The sequence below is a fragment of the Ambystoma mexicanum genome, chromosome 5p (genome assembly GCF_040938575.1).
Source record: "Ambystoma mexicanum isolate Mex_15411 chromosome 5p, UKY_AmexF1_1, whole genome shotgun sequence".
Taxonomy (NCBI): domain Eukaryota; kingdom Metazoa; phylum Chordata; class Amphibia; order Caudata; family Ambystomatidae; genus Ambystoma; species Ambystoma mexicanum.
Genome location: NC_090930.1, coordinates 754,280,377 through 754,296,694, shown reverse-complemented (window position 1 = coordinate 754,296,694; position 16,318 = coordinate 754,280,377). Strand labels below are relative to the sequence as shown.

Below are 16,318 nucleotides of genomic sequence, written 5' to 3'. Positions count from 1 at the left end.
GCATTGTGTTAAATGACTTGCAGCCTTGCCATATTTTTTGTAAATGTACCTAGGTAGAGGGCGTTACAGTAATCCCGTCTCGATCATCACCTCTGGTCCCCGCTAGGTAGATTCTGGTACTTGATTATGTACAAATGATCTAGGACCTTTCCACTTTTTGGATCCTTCCTCAAGAATGGTCTACTTAAGTTTTGATGTAGTTTACTTATGTGATCATCAAGGTCTGGTGGGCTGAGATCAGTTAGGTCCGCTTTCAACTTGCTGTGGATTTATATGTACTGCTTCCCCATAATAGTTCAGCATCAACCACCCAAAACGTAGACGAGAAAAGAGTACATTTGCTTACGTATGACTGTGTGTAAAAGAAATTGCTGAATCGGTTCATTTTTCCTTTTTTGCAAAAGACAAAGGGGAAGCTGAGTCCCCTTTTTCATGATTGCCACACAAATGATGTTAAAAAGAGGAACCGAGAAGAAACTATTTTTGCTGTAGAATGAAATGACAGGGGAACCATTTGCCCTAAATTGCAATGATTTTGGGAATTAGAAAACTAATGTACGCAATATTTTGATGGAAAGCGGGTGGCCAGCTCATCATCGCCTCAAACGGAGCGGAAATTAAGTTTATTACAATCTTTTCCCCTTCTGGTTTCTCCATCCAGAGGCAACCAACAATACTTTGTTCAGTTTTAAGAGACCTTCTGGACCCATTCCGTATGCCTCGAGAATTGGAGGCATTCAGTCCCTAAAGTACAGATATCGATCATCTCGGGGAACTGGCACTACCTCAGCCCTGCCTTAGACCAATTGGTTTGCATTTTGCCTGCAGAACAAACAACTCATAGGAAAAAGAATGGTACAGCCAATAACAGCCTCATCAAAGAAAGGAGAGACCACACCCCTGAAAAGCCCAAGTGAGCATGGGTACCAGAGATCCCTCTCCAGAGAAAGGAACACTGCCCTCCAGTAGAGTGCAAAGGAACAACAGGACCTGCCAGGGCTGGAACAAACCCGCCCCACTCCGCTCAATGTAAGGAAATGAAGCACCCCATACACTTTCTGTGATGTGGGGGACTCTGTGGGTGCACAGCCTCCACTGGGCGCGCTGGCATGCCTAGGCCTTGGGCATGACGCAGAGCTGAAAGAAGACACAACCACTTGATTTGCTGCATAAACCCGGACTGGCGCCAAACTGCCAGTTCCGGTGATACCTTTATTTCCGGCTCCCGCCTCCCTGACACGTGACCCGGTCTCCCGTGTCATGTGACATCACACTTTCCAGGTCATTTCCAGAAAAGAAGACTTTGTCCTGACCTAAAACTGAACCCAATGAACAAAGGGAAAGGCCATGGAATCGGCTTTACGTAAGGTAGAGAGTCCACACCAAAAAAGCAGCATGGGCCTAGAGCAACCACCACTTACAACAGTCTACAGAAATGTGTTGATAGATTTTTCCGAGGGACAAAATCTCTCCCAGGGTTTAAATCGATTCACACTTGGACTTACGAAGTGGACATGAGACAAATTTGGTATGATCCAGCCACTGTGGAGAAACCTTCTATCATGAAAATTAAATTTGCCAATGACGAGTGGTTTATTAGATCATTAGTCCTGAGTTGTAGAGCAGCTCTCCACAACTTGAAGATGCAGAATGACAGGAGAGAACTTCTTTCCTGTCTGGCAGCAGGTCTACTCTGCTATAGCAATAATGGGAGGCGGCGGGGGCAGTCGTCGGCCGCCCCGACGCCTCGCATTATTGTGCGCTGCATTTGTTGTGGAGCCGAAAGGGCTCCGCTGCAAACAAAAACAATGCATAGCAGGGGACGCGTCCCGGCCGAGAGGCAGGAAGTACAGTCCCCATCCAAATAAAGTGCACAGGGAATGTGCTGCGTGACACTCAGGCGAGGTGGCAGCGTGCCCCCTGCCCATAGTGACGAACCGCCACTGATATAGCTTTTATATCTATGAGCACAACAGGCATTATAGCAAAATAGGTCTAAGCTGCACTAAGTGCTATGAAAAGGGTAGTTGATAAAAACGTTTTGTGATCATTATTCTCGATTGAAGATGACAGGTCCAGGGCAAATATGAATGCTCTAATGATGTGGACATGTGTGCTATAAATGCTTTAACAGTAGCCGTGGCTGACTCTGCACCCTATCATTTATCTTTCTCTTGATTCATAAAAATAGAACTCGCTTGTGGTTTAGAGTTCTTCAGTAATGAGCTTACATCTAGAAACCTAAGACCCAAGATTAGGCAGCACTGATTTAACATGTAATCCATTTGATTTTATGCCACTCATCCCAAGACAACAAATCCCGTAAAATGAACCTTGTTTACATTGCTTTCTGGTTCATCCAAAGTGAAATGCACAATCACACAACCGTCAATGAAGGAGTTACACTAATAGGCGATAGATTTAGCTCAAGATGAATAAGTTCATTGGTGATAGTTACATGAGCAACAACTGCTTCAGAAACTTGTATTCAACTTTTGCTGAAGTTCCCATCCAGGAATGCAGTGTAGACTTGTATGAATGGAATCACTGCATTCCCCCCATATGCTGCAGAAAAACTAAGATCACCGGAGTTGGCTTGATTCACCTTGGAAGCAGTTTTGGTAAACTTGTTTTTCCAGTGTCTCAGTCGCAAACTTCCAAGCAGCCATCTTTCAACATTAATGTGGAAAGTTCATTGCTTTGACTATATCATCAAATCAGATTGTAGTATACTGATCTTCTGTGACATTTTGATCAGTTACCAATTGGTGATAAAGTCACAAGGTGACCTACGCTTGCTGTGTTGAGTCTGATGAGCAGTGCAGAGGTAAGGTTGACCACTCTAGGTAGCACTGTGTCACTCCTTGTCGAATCAACAAGGGTAACCTAGTAACCACTTATGGAATCAACAAGAAAAGGGCGAAAAAACACCACGAATGGCAGAAGAAAAACTCTGGAAGAAGCAGGACAGCAGTGGATCCAATTTAGAAGGAGTTGGGAAGGCAGGCACTGGCACAGGAGAACCATGGCATGATGGGAACTACTGGGATGAAGAAGAAAAGGACGAATAAGGAACAGAGCAGGACCAGAAAGAACTTTCCGCGGAAGGCAGACAAGGAGATAAGCAGAAAACTGAGAGTTTGTATTCAGTAGCACTTCAGCAGTCAGCAGGGTGCTAATTGATGTAATCATTCCTTTTGTGTTTCAGTGCCTAAAGTTAGGCAGGCCCAAAAGGGACATTTAAAAGTACAAGTAGAGACATCCCAGTCTCCCCTCACTGTGATTGCATCCATACATACTGTTCTTTTGGGATAATCTTTGTTACTGGGGCTCTGCCCAACAAGCGACACCTATGAATGCACAAAAATACAAACTGTGCTGTGACCATAAGGTGTCCGAAAAGCCGTTTTCTACTCGCCATTGGCCCTAATCCAGATCAGGTGGTAGGCCCCACGTAAATTCAATTTGGTAAAAATTGTGGCTCTTCGTACGGTCTTGAGTATGTCTGGAATCAGAGGTAGGGGATACTTGTCTTTCCCTGTCCCCTGTTTGAGTCCATGGAAGTCAAGGCACAGGTGTAATTCCGTGGTATCTTTCTTGGGCACATTCATTTATTAATCAATGTTTAAAATTAATGGTTAGGTAATTTGAGAGTGCCTTCTTTTCGGTTTCAGACAACATAAACATCTTGACAAATGATACAGCAGCACTGGGTAATAATTCTATAGCGCAATCTAAGACATGATGTGGCGGCAAAAACACTCTTCAGAATTAGAAAATATTTCCTGAAATTTCTGATATTGAGAGCCAATTTTATTATGTTGGCTTAGTTTAGTTTAGTTTAGTTTATTCATTTGTATTGCGCACCAGACCCGAGGGTATGAGGGCGCATGAGCAGCAAGGTGATTCAAAGCTTGGTTACAGGATGCTTATACTTTACATTACATAATTATACATTACATTACATAATTACAGTGTGACGATGAAGGAACATGTGTACAGTTTGGCAGGAGAGAATGCAGTAGATGTATTTAAAGAATTACAAATATATACAAGTTTAGTATTACAAATTTACAGATTCTCTTAAAGCATGCAACGCGGAGAGCAGCCGTGTGGTGTTAGAGGTGTTAGTGGTTCGTGATCTTTAACCAATGGATGTAGTTGCGTCTAAAAAGTGAGTAAGGTTGGGGAGTTCTGAGCGATGGTGGTAGGGAGTTCCAGTGTTGGGGTGCTTTCACCTGGAAGCTGTTGCCACCCATTTTAGTGCGTTTAAACCTGGGGACGGTGAGCAGATTAGCATTGGAGGTTCTGGTGGGTCTGATGGGGCTGTGTTTGCATATTCTGTCTGCCAGATAGCGTGGGGCAGCATTATTCAGGCATTTGTGGGTGAGCGATGCTACTTTAAGCAGGATTTTGTCTGTTGTGCTGAGCCAGTTATGGGATTTCCTGATATTGGAAATGTGTTCCCTCCTGGGAATATTGAGTGCTGCCCTAAGGGCGTTGTTTTGTAGCGTCTGAATTTTGTTGGTGATTTGTTTGGTGGCTCCTATGTAGAGGGCGTTACAATAGTCCAGTTTGGATAATACCAATGCTCTGGCAAGTGTAGTGCAGCTGTGGGTGGAGAGGAAGGGTTTGGCTGCTCTTATGAGCTTACACGTGTAGGCCGTAGAGGATGCCATCGAGCTAACCTGTTTGTGGAAGGTTAGGGAGGAGTCGAGGTATATTCCTAGGGTTTTTACTTCTTTCGAAACCTTGATTAGGTTCCCATCTATGATGAAGTTGGCATAATTGTGGTCGAGTTTGGTTAGGTTGGACGTAGAACCAAGGATGATGAGTTCAGTTTTGTCATCATTCAGGCATAGACTGTGCGAAGCCATCCATGCCTGGATGATGAGATACACCCTGTTCACCAAGGCCAAATCCTGGTTGTAATCTCCCGTCAACGGGATGAGGATCTGTGTATCATCGGCGTAGTTAGTGTAGGTGATACCCAGGCCGTCTAGATCATCAAACAGGGGCTTTGTGAACACGTTGTACAGAGTGGGGGAGACGCACGAGCCCTGTGGGACTCCACATGTAATGGGGATGGGTTCGGCGGCGGCAGAGGAGGAGAAGACTCGCATGGATCTGTTGTTGAGGAATGACTCAATCCAACTGATGGCTTCTTGTGAAAAGTGGGCAGCTGAGTCTAAATGATTACATAGGATTTTATGGTCAACTAGGTCAAACGCCGCAGAGAGGTCTAGCAGGAGTAGTAATGCAGTTTTCCCGTTATCTCGAAGGTCGTCTATTTGGGCTTTCAGATCTATCAGGGCTGTTTCAGTTCCATGTTGGGGTCTGAAGCCGGATTGTCTTATTCCTAGAAGGTGGTTTGTTTCAAGATACTTTTGAATTTGTAGGTATGCTGTCTTGTCTAGTATCTTGAGCAGGAATGGGACGGTGGTAATCGGTCTGTAGTTGGTTGGGATGGACGGGTCAAGGGAGGGTTTTTTGAGGAGAGGGAGGACCCAGGACTCTTTAAGGTTACTGGGGACTGTTCCTGAGGAAAAGGAGGCATTGATGAGTCTGGTGATGAATGGCGAGAGGTCTCGTGCCGCGTCTTTAATGATTTGTGGGGGGCAGAGGTCACCTTTGCAGTTGGAGGGTTTAAGGCCAAGAATTATTTTTTCTACTTCGAGGGAAGAGACTTTGGAAAAGCTGAAGCGAGCAGAGTTAGGTGTGTGGTGTGAGGGTGGAGGGCTCGAGTGGGCGTTGATGGGGTTGGTAAGATTGGTGAGGGAGTCTTTCTTATTTTTAATTTTTGTTTGAAGGCCAGTGACTTTGTTGTTTAGTGCATTTTGGACACTGGTGCACCATTGTTTGTTTTTAACGCAAGTATCTGGGATTGTTACCGGGGTTTCCAATTCTTTCAGGATAGTAAATAATTCTCTGGAGCTGGAGTTGGATTGGGAGATTCTCAGGTTATAGGATTCTTGTTTGGCCGCTATGATTTCTTTTTTATAGTTGGCCGTTATTTTGTTAAGCAATAGTTTGTTGTGGTCAGTCGGAGATTGTCTCCAGACTTGTTCCAGTTTACTCTTTTCCAATCTAAGGGTTTTAAGATGGCTGGAGAACCATTGGTTGAGGTGCTTTTTTGGTTTGGATTTTCTAAGTTTCAATGGTGCAATGGCGTCTAAGGCTATGCGCATGGTGTTGTTATAGCCTTCTACGAGGTCATAGGGATTAGAGTCTTGGAGTTGGCTTAGTGTAGGAAGAATGAGTGGGATCAGTTTTTCTACTGTGATATTTTTTTTGCTTCTCGTGTGGATGGCTGGGGCTAGTGCCATGTTGGTTGTAGGGCTTGAGGCCTCAAGTGAGAAGGAGAGGAGGTGGTGGTCGGTCCAGGATTGGGGAGTGTTGTTAGTGATCGATACGGCACAGTTATAGTCTGCTATCCAATCAAGGGTTCTCCCTTTGTTATGGGTGGGGCTGGTTACTTTTTGTGTGAAGCCTAGTTCAGACAGGGTGTTGCTGATGAGAGTGGCTTGATTGTCTTTGGGGTCTTTGTAGCCTAAATTGAAGTCTCCTAAGAGAAGGCATTGTGAGGAGTTTTTTAGGTTGTCGGTAAGGATGGCATTGAGGTCTTCCTCGAAAGATCCCGGGGGTCCGGGAGGTCTGTATAGTAAGTGAATGGATATTGTTTGGGAGTTAGCGATGGGTAGTTTGGCTGTAAGTGATTCACATGATGGGTGGTGTGTGGCGGAGTTGAGTCTGATGTTAAGATGGGTCTTGGCAATGATGGCCAAACCACCGCCTTTAGCTTCAGTTCTGTCCGCTCGGATGATGGTGTAGTCAGTGGGGATGGCTAGCGAAAGGGCTGGGCCTGCGGCTGCATGAAGCCAGGACTCTGTTATGGCTAGGAAGTCTAGATCTTCAGCTAAAATGAGATCAGCGATGTCCGTGGCATGGGCAATCATGGAGCGTGCGTTGATGAGGGCACCTTTTATAGGTAGGGTTTTGGCTTTGGCAGGGGTGGGGGTGGTAGCTGTGATGAGCGCTCTATTGTTGGTTGTAGTGGAGTTGACGGGTTTAGGTTCGGGTTTTTTAAAGAGTAGTTGATCCTGCATCGAATGTCCCTTGGGTGGTTGTTGTTTTTTCTTCTTCGAGTGGTGTAGACATTGCTCGACACAAAACAGACTCCCCAGAAACATACCAATCAACATAAGGGTTACGTGTCATAAGCCACTGCATCCCAAGAATAACAGTGAAATGGGCGGCCTTGATAAAGTTAAACACAATTTTCTCATGGTAATTTCCGATAGACATGTCCATTGGTAAGGTGTGTTCAGTAACCGGTCCGGATGATAGGGGGTTGCCATCATTGCCTTTTACTGCTTGAATTGTTCCTTTGGATATCCATGGTATCCAATGTTGTAAGGCCCATTCATCATCCAGAAAGAGACCGGCAGCTCCACAGTTAACTAACGCCAGTGCAGCAATAGGGATGTTCTAACTGGTCCGAGCCGTGACCTGCAATACCAACAATATCTGACCACTAACCATTGTGATCTGGACATCTTGCTGAGAGGGACAAGGGATGTTCTCCCAATCTCGTGTCCTTCCTAAGAGCGGGAGAAAGTGTTTCCCGATCGCCGAGGAGCTGCGCTGGGACAGGAATGAACCAGATGATCTTTCACAGCACAATTCATAAAAAGACCCAATGTGCATCGTCATCTGAGAGGGGACTTCTGGCAGAACCTACTTGCATAGCCCCTACTTCTGTGGGTAAAAAATAACTCACTGGAGATGGTTGGCTGAGCAAGTCTTACAACGTTTCTCCTTCCTTTCCTGTAGATGGTAGTCCAACTGTAAGGCAGTGGTCACCAGGGTAGAAAAGGTGCCAGAAGGTGCCAGAAGAGTCATTTGGGCTTTTTTCTGCCCATTCTGCTTTTGCTGCTAATGGCTTGAATTTGAAGACATACATCATGAAGTCTAAGGAACCTTGGTTGAGATCCAATACATGTTCTTAAACTGTAAAGGTTAAATCTGGACAGTCAAACAGTGCCTTCAAAGTGGTTATGAACATCTGTTACTGATCCAGGAGAGGGCTTTTTGAGGTAACTAGTAGGGTAGCCCAGGCTAAGGTGTTCTTTGCCATGTGTGAAATCATAAAGCCCACTTAAGAGTGACCAGACACATAAAGATAGGGGTGAAAGGTGAAATGCACTATACAGGCACCTAAGAACTCATTAAGGCGCCTTGTATTCCCATCATACTTGTCGAAAACAGCATGAGTCAAAACAGGATTCACAGTTAGGGTTTCCTGTGTTGCCACCAATTGACGAAAAGTAGACTTCTCAACTTCCAATTACTGTTCTTCAGCCATTAACGAACGCATGGCCTGAAGGATTTCCTGCACCTTTGTGGGGTCCATCTTATGAGAGTGGTAGGATTGCGGCTTCACAAACTGTCACAAGGTGATCTTACCTTGCTCTTCAGGGCCCAACTAGTACGGTAGAGGTGCGGTCCATCCCTGTCATTAGCCAGCGTGTGACTTCTTGTAGAATCAACCAGGGGGATCTAGTAACCACTTGATAAATCACCAAGAAACAAGAAAATAAACACCACAAATGGTGGAGGAAAACCCCCCGAAGAAGCACGACAGCAGTGGATCCAATATAGGAGGAGCTGGGAAGGAAGGCACCGGCACAGGAGAACGGTAGCAGCAAGGCAGGGAGGGAAGTACTGGGATGAAGAAGAAGACAAAGGAGATGCAAAATACAGGGCAGGAGCAGAAAGAACCCAGGAAGGCCGACCAGGAGAATGGAGAACAGGACCAGGTGAAAATGAGGAGCAGAGCATCAGGGACCGTCAAGGCTGGGGCCACAAGTGTATGACCAATTAAAGCGGCACCATCCACATACATCAATAAAGGCACAGCTCAAGCAAGGTGTGGAACTACGAATGGGCGGGAAAGGGAAGTATTGGTTACCCCGTTGGTCGGGGCTGTATGTTTTCTTTGTGTTCATAAAAAACAATAAAATGTTATATTAAAAAAAAAATAAAGGAACAGCTCTAACTGATATATGTGTCTGGTCTAATAAGTTATTTTTCAACAGATTGATACATAGATTGAATATTAGTGGCACTCTGACTCATCCTTGGCTGGCACCTTACATTTAGTGAATGCTGATGTTATACCACCATAAAACCATATGAGAGAATAGCTTTTGTCTTTGTAAATAACTTGATTATACTGGATTATAACGATCAAAAGTTTATTTTCTACACCTATTTCACCAAGCACAGTGAAAAGTTGTCGTCAATCCACTTTATCACAGGCTACCAACAAGTCCATGAAGGCCAAATAAAGGGATCACTGTTTTGACCTCACAGCACTTATCCATGATCAATGATAAATTAAAGGATTAATCCACAGTACACATTTTGGGAAAGAATCTTAGTTGGCAGTCTGACAACATATTTCTGTTCATCGACACAACTTTGAAGTGTATTCAAATTTCCTTTCCCCATCACCTTAACTGAAATATCACTGAGGGAGATAGGATGGTAAAACCATAGGTCTTCTTTCTTTCCTTTAAAATGGGTAGAGTGGAAGAAGTCATGTGGAATCCTTGACTTCAAGACTAACTTAATGACCTCCCGTAATAAAGGTGCCCATTTTTATTCTATTAATTTATATAGGTCCCCCTGGAACACCATGCCTTTAGAGGACTCAGACCATAAATAATTCATCCAATTTCACTTGTTTGTATCTCATCAGCAAGTGTCGTAAAAAAAGCAGGCAGACTTTCCTCGTTCATGGTGTCACTTGGATTCTTCCACCACTCACCTCTCCAAAATGATCAAGCCAGTCTTGCTCCCTGATATCAGCAGCCAGGGCATCCCCAAGAAACATGCACACAGAACATGTTGCAGCCATTTCCCAAAAAGGTTTACTATCTTTACTGGTGAAGTACTGTTTAAGTGAATCCCAAATAACTTTTTTAAACTGTCTTCGACCCATTGTTAGCTCTAGCCGCTGAATGCTGAATTGTGGAGGACACCGTGGGAGGTCATGTTCTGCGCCCCATGGACGAAAGAAAGTGGTGGTAAAAGTGGGAGTAAACCTCTACTGCCACTTTTTTCTGTCTGCAGGATTTTCTTGAATGTATCTGGCAGAGCTGGAGAGCAGAGAAAACTTATCATTTCCACCTGCTCTTCCAGCTCTTCCTGACAAATCAGAAGAAGGGCTGTGGGAAGAGCGGAGGTATTGGTGTCTGTTTGCCCCCTTTTCCCTTTCTCATGCACTTGCACGCTCTTAATGTCACTGGGCCTAGTAATATCGTTCTTTTTGTTCTCCCCTGTTCCCTTCCCTTTGCTTGGTGGGCTCTGAAACACTTGTGTATGAGCGCGATATAAATAAAATATAATTTCATTTCATGTATAGGTAATATGAATTAAATTTTGGAATCACAATAAATGGTCTTTGTATTTGTGTATTATTGATCACCTTCGATTTCTTGTTTTCAGAATTTTTCAGGATGAACCAAACAGCAGAAACCTATCTGGCATCTACAGAATACAACTATGACGAAACAGAGCCATGCAATACAGAGGACGTGAAGAAATTTGCTGCACGGTTCATTCCCCCGATCTACTCTCTTGTGATTGTGTTTGGCTTCCTTGGTAATGCTCTGGTTGTCTTGATCATTATAAAGTACAAAAGGCTTAAAACCATGACTGACATCTATCTTCTGAACCTGTCCGTGTCAGACCTACTCTTCGTTATATCATTACCATTTTGGGCTTACTATGCCGCAGACCAATGGGTTTTCGGCAACGCATTTTGCAAACTTCTTTCGGGCCTCTATTTTGTTGGTTTCTATAGCGGCCTGTTGTTTATCATACTTCTCACGTTGGATAGGTACCTGGCCATAGTGCATGCAGTGCTTGCTTTCAAAGCCCGGACAGTGACATATGGAGTGATCACAAGTGTGTTCACTTGGGGTGTGGCTCTACTAGCATCTCTTCCAGGATTCATCTTTTATAAAGCTCAACAGGAATCAGAGTTCACCTCCTGCAGCCCCCATTTCCCACACGATCAAGCAAAAATCTGGAAGATTTTTGTTACGTTCAAGATAAACATCCTGGGCCTCCTACTTCCTATGGCCATGATGCTATTCTGCTACTCGCGGATAATCTGTACACTGTCAAAATGCAGAAATGAGAAGAAGCACAAGGCAGTCAAACTCATCTTCATTATAATGATTACTTTCTTTCTATTTTGGACACCTTACAATGTAGTTTATGTTCTGTTCACACTTCAAGACTTTGATTTGGATAGCAACTGCGACAAAAGCAAGCGTCTATACCGGGCAATGCAATGGACTGAGTCAATTGCATTTATCCACTGCTGTCTGAATCCCATTATCTATGCTTTTGCTGGGGAAAAGTTTAGAAAATATCTCAAGAAACTGATGCCAAAATGGACTCTTTGTACCTACTGCTTGGGGACAGATAGGGAAAGACTGGAACGGCAGAGTTCTCTCTACACACCATCCACTGAGCAGGACACTTCAGCCATCATATAGACACAGTTCACCGCTGCTTCGGCCAGTAGGTCTTGAACTTGAACGATAACTGGACTGATTGGAGACATGTTGCAGATTTGCTGTCTGCAGTGTTATATTCATGCTACATTGCCTCAAGCCTTACTGTGCCAGTTGTGAATGCTGCCTAATTAAGAACCCCACACAAATATGTGCCAAACTCCAAAAAGCACAGTTCCTATAGAAGCACAGAACACAGAACCTCAGAAGAATTATTACATGGTATTGCTATAGAGGGAATCTGTTTTGGTGCTTTAATAATCTGCTCTTGAATTCTCCAGCCTCTTCTGAAATGTGTTGACTTATTAAACGCTTGCTATGTTTCTTTCCGTAGAGTGTACAATGCCATTTGAAATAAACCGTAGGTCTTTGTTCCTTGGAGAGTCATTATACCAATGACAACTAATAAACTGATGAATGTAAAAAAGTAAAATTCTCTTACCGAGCCTTCAAGCATTCCAATTGGTCATTAAAAGGCACAGGGATACAAGAGCTGTAAGAATAGGTTCAACGGACCCTGAGCTATCTTGCTATTGAATTCACAAATCACGGATTCCCTTATATCCATGAATGTACAGTAGCATCTACCTGAACGAAGCAGTCATGCATCATTCATTATATACCACTGATGGTAGGAAGTCACACTCAATGGGAATATACAAGGAAACAAAACCACCCATGGTCAGATGAATATGGCCACTTTCACAAGTAAGCATCAAATTGTGACTTATTTTGTGTCTTAATCTTGTTTATTACATTTACTATGTCCCAGGAATTACAACATATTTAATCTTTGTTTTTATTGTTGTACTAGACTCAGCTTGTTGTGGATGTTGACCTGGATGAGAGGGTGAGGGTGAGGGTGAGGGGGGGCTTTGGGTCGGGTGGGTTGGGATGGGGGTTGCTATTGAATGTATTTACTGGTATTGTACTTAGTTCTGATTGACTAGTTGTTTGTACTGTTCTGATGTTATGTTCTATGTTGATTGATGTGCTATGATTTATCTTGTATATATTATGTATACCTGAAAAAAATAATTCCCAAAAATACTGGTACTTTCTGATGAAGATAGGGAACAGGCAGATAAGCTGGCTAATGTACGCTGATTTTGCTGGATAGGAATTGGCCTGCAAAGGTCTCTGACTGCATTGTTTTCCTATTCGGACAGGAATGGGCTGGAGTTGAATAAAGAGAAGACTAAGATCATGGAGATAGGTCATAGAAGAAAGCCCAGTAATTTTGTGTGGAAATTGGATGCTGGCCTAATACAGAACGTTGGGCCATATGTCTATATGGGTGTGCTTATCACACCAAATTGTTCTATCCAAGCAAGTAGGGAAGCTGTTAAGAATGAAGCTCTGTGTAAGTTCGGGATGTAGGAAAACGTACTGCTGCTAGTACTGGTTCATCTACAGAAGGCCTAATACCGGTACTCTGCGCTAGCATTGTACCTAGTATCATATGTGCGCTGTAGAGCATTAAGGATAAAGAAACAAAATGGCTCTACACCTTAGAAGGATGGCGCTGTGCATTGAGACTGCGTCAATGTACTCCTGTTGAGTCCATTCCTCTCGAATTAGGGTTGGTCTCCCTGGAAACTCCATTAAGCATTAGGCAAAGTATGTTGCTATAGGGGATACTTAATGACCCTGGAGATACTCAATATAGCTGGTATAACATTTTGTGGGATAAGCAGTATGCCGCGTGCGTGCAAACAAATGAGAGAATGGAAGCTTGCAATAGAGGCATTCCACAGAAAGATCGGTGTACTCATGGACTACACTGGGCATCCGACTATATTTAAGAATAAGCTCATAAAGAAGCCCACAAATGGGATTGTATTGCAAATTTAGAATACCTCCAGGGGAAAAGTACTTTCCAATGTTGCATCAACCAGAAATTCCCATATCTCTCTTCATTCCCGTATCTGATATTATGGGATACTCCTATTCTGAGACATTTTGGACTGAAACTCTGATTTAACCTCTTACCCACTCTGATGAGATTGGGCCCGAAGATGCAGCTTGATGAGGAAAAGAGAGTGTGTAGGATGCGGAGAACCCAATAGGAAACTGTTAAACATCTTCTTATTGGCTGTCCGGTTCCATGCAAGATATTATGGGGCAATGGGTAGATTAGGCTTAAGCGGAACTGAATTGCATCTATGTAGAAAGCTGCACCAAAAAATAGAGGCTAGCACTGGAATAGAATTAAGGTGCTCAATGCTGAGATGAGAATCCTGTGAGTAAATGGTTAACTGTCATCAATTTTATCCAAAAATGATGCCACTCTAAAATGTAATGTTTAATCCATTTTAGGGTGTTTGTTTTATTAAGATCTTAAGTTTATTGGGAACATGAATTATATGAATGACTTGATAGTTGAAGTGTTTTTGTATTCACTGTTTCAATCACTGTAAATTACTTTTGTTTTTTTATGGATTTAATACTGTGCAAAAAAAGTGTAATTGTTAACTGATTTGCACAATAAATACAAATGAATGTACACTTTTCTATGGTTTTATAAGTAAATTTGATAGATTACGTTTTATAAGAAAATGTCTGCCTAATTAAAACATGTGTTTTGCTTCATATTTATCTCAGAAACAAGTACGTTGAAAAGTTTTTGCTCAAAAAGACTTTGAAAAGAGGCACATAAATGCCAGTATATGTGCTGCAGTATTTTCTAATTTGTGCAAGAATAAAGTTTCAAACTTTAAACTTTAAGTTTCAAACACAAATACTTCCTTAGGCGCTGTACATCATGTTTTGCATTTAAATTAGTTAACGCCCAGACACATATCTGATGGACAAACTATGATATAAAGGAAATTGTGAAAAGTGTTTCATGTCGATTATAGCATTTCACTTTTTTCCTGTTTCTCAGACATCCAAAAATAAATATTGAAATCAAAAATGGTTTTATATGTTTTGACTCGTCCAAGTCTAGAAATAGTATATACATATAGGGTTGCATAGCTTTGCATAATTTTTTACAGGTTTTAAATCAGTATTTGAACATTTCAGAAAGCCTCTTGCATGATAACGAAGGGGAACCCATTCTTTGGCAAAGGGAAATATTGAAAGCATGGGAATGCTGTCAAACCCAGCCAAACGATGGATTGGATGCATGCATATATGCAATGGAGCACATCCGGAGATGCCCGGGAGCATCTCAGATGTGCACCTGCTACCTTGCCTGAGTCTCAAAGCCGTAAAGTAGAGGCACTTTGAAGGTGCCTGGAGCACCACTGTGGTGCCATTGGCCAAACCACATTTGCACGAGATTCTTAAAGTTGCTCCGGCATCTGAAGATTAGCTTCGGTTTCAGGGTATTGGAATCGGGTATAATGTTGGCAGATGGAAATCTGAGATGGTCACATGCATTTCCTCATTTGCTGCAGTGAAAATCTTTTCTGACTCTGGCCCCAAATGTTTCCCAAATACACCCTCTTCCATGAACTCATCAATCATGCACAGAACAGCCTCCTTATAGGTCTATGCCATGGAACTCTAATAATAGTTTGCTTTCTTTAGTTTTGTGCACAGAAGTTGCCATTTTTACACTATGTCCATTATGGACCACCTTTCAGTGAGTTATTTTGCTCCAGACATGTATTTGTTTGCTTGTGAAACTGAGACCGAATTACAACTGCTCCAATTCCTCCAAGAACGAATTCCACTGCTGACCAACAATACCGAACATTCTTACATCCAGACCTAGCTCTCAATTCTGAACCTTGTGGGCTTAAAACCCCAGCTGACCAACAACACCAAGTCCCTTGGGTTCAACATTCACAGGAACCTCTCCTTTAAGCAGCACATAGCAAGGAAGACACAAACAGCTTGGTACCAACTTTCCCCTCCTGAGAAAAATCAAACCCGTCATCACAGAAATCAACTTCAGGTCTGCTGTCCAATCTTGGTCCTCTCTCACCTGAATGGTGGCAATGGCCTTCTGAAAGGGCTTCCGGCGACTAACTTGCAACTCCTGAGATGTGTCCAACATGCTGTAGCACAGCTCATCAAAAGACTCCACAATTTCAACCACATCACCGACCCTCATTGAACAGCACTGTCTCCAGCTGCAAGAATGTATCAACTACAAATCCTGAGGCACCATTTACAAGACTGTCGCCTTGAAGACCATCAAGCTACCTCACTGAGACAATCAGCATTTCCGGAGGCTGGCGATTCACCAAAAGTAATGACATGTGCAGATTTGAACGCCAACACTGCAGGAAGGAAAGACCCAGAAGATAGACCTTCTCTGCCACTGCCTCCAGACTCTGGAATCTCTTCCCCATCAACACCAGTCTCACCCCTTCATTTCTACATTTCACCAAAGAGCTCAAAAACCTCCTCTTTGAGGAATTGCTCCTCCCTTACACCTAGGTCCACACAGCCTCCACTCTACAACTAAAATGAAACTTGATGATATGCTCCTTCCATTTCCTACCCTGGTTGCTTGTTGAGCCCATGCTGCCAAATTGCCTGCCATACCCTTCCCTCGTTGTTAGCTTCCCACTCTCTTGTATCTCTGCTTCCAGCACTGTGTCCTTCCCGTCATGACTTGTAAAGCACTTTGTTGCTTGCCAAAGCTAGGTCCATGCTCAATAAATAGCCGAATAATAATGCATTTTCACATACTCGCCAGAAAATATGTATATATTCATTGCTGTGGAAGGCACAATTTTTCACAATTAAAGTGATCTCAGTTTTTGTAC

General features: G+C 43.2%; 1 protein-coding gene across 8 annotated transcripts in view; it reads left to right on the top strand.

Moving 5' to 3' along the window:
- LOC138481177 (C-C chemokine receptor type 5-like) overlaps nucleotides 1-14,312 on the top strand; it is a 405,187-nt gene extending 390,875 nt beyond the window's left edge. For all 8 annotated transcript variants that reach the window (XM_069613143.1, XM_069613141.1, XM_069613140.1 and 5 more), the window contains one exon: nucleotides 10,513-14,312. In XM_069613143.1, the coding sequence (XP_069469244.1) occupies nucleotides 10,524-11,573 (1,050 nt within the window). In that variant the 5' untranslated portion in view covers nucleotides 10,513-10,523 and the 3' untranslated portion in view covers nucleotides 11,574-14,312. The remainder of the gene's footprint in view (nucleotides 1-10,512) is intronic.
- Nucleotides 14,313-16,318: the final 2,006 nt, after the last annotated feature.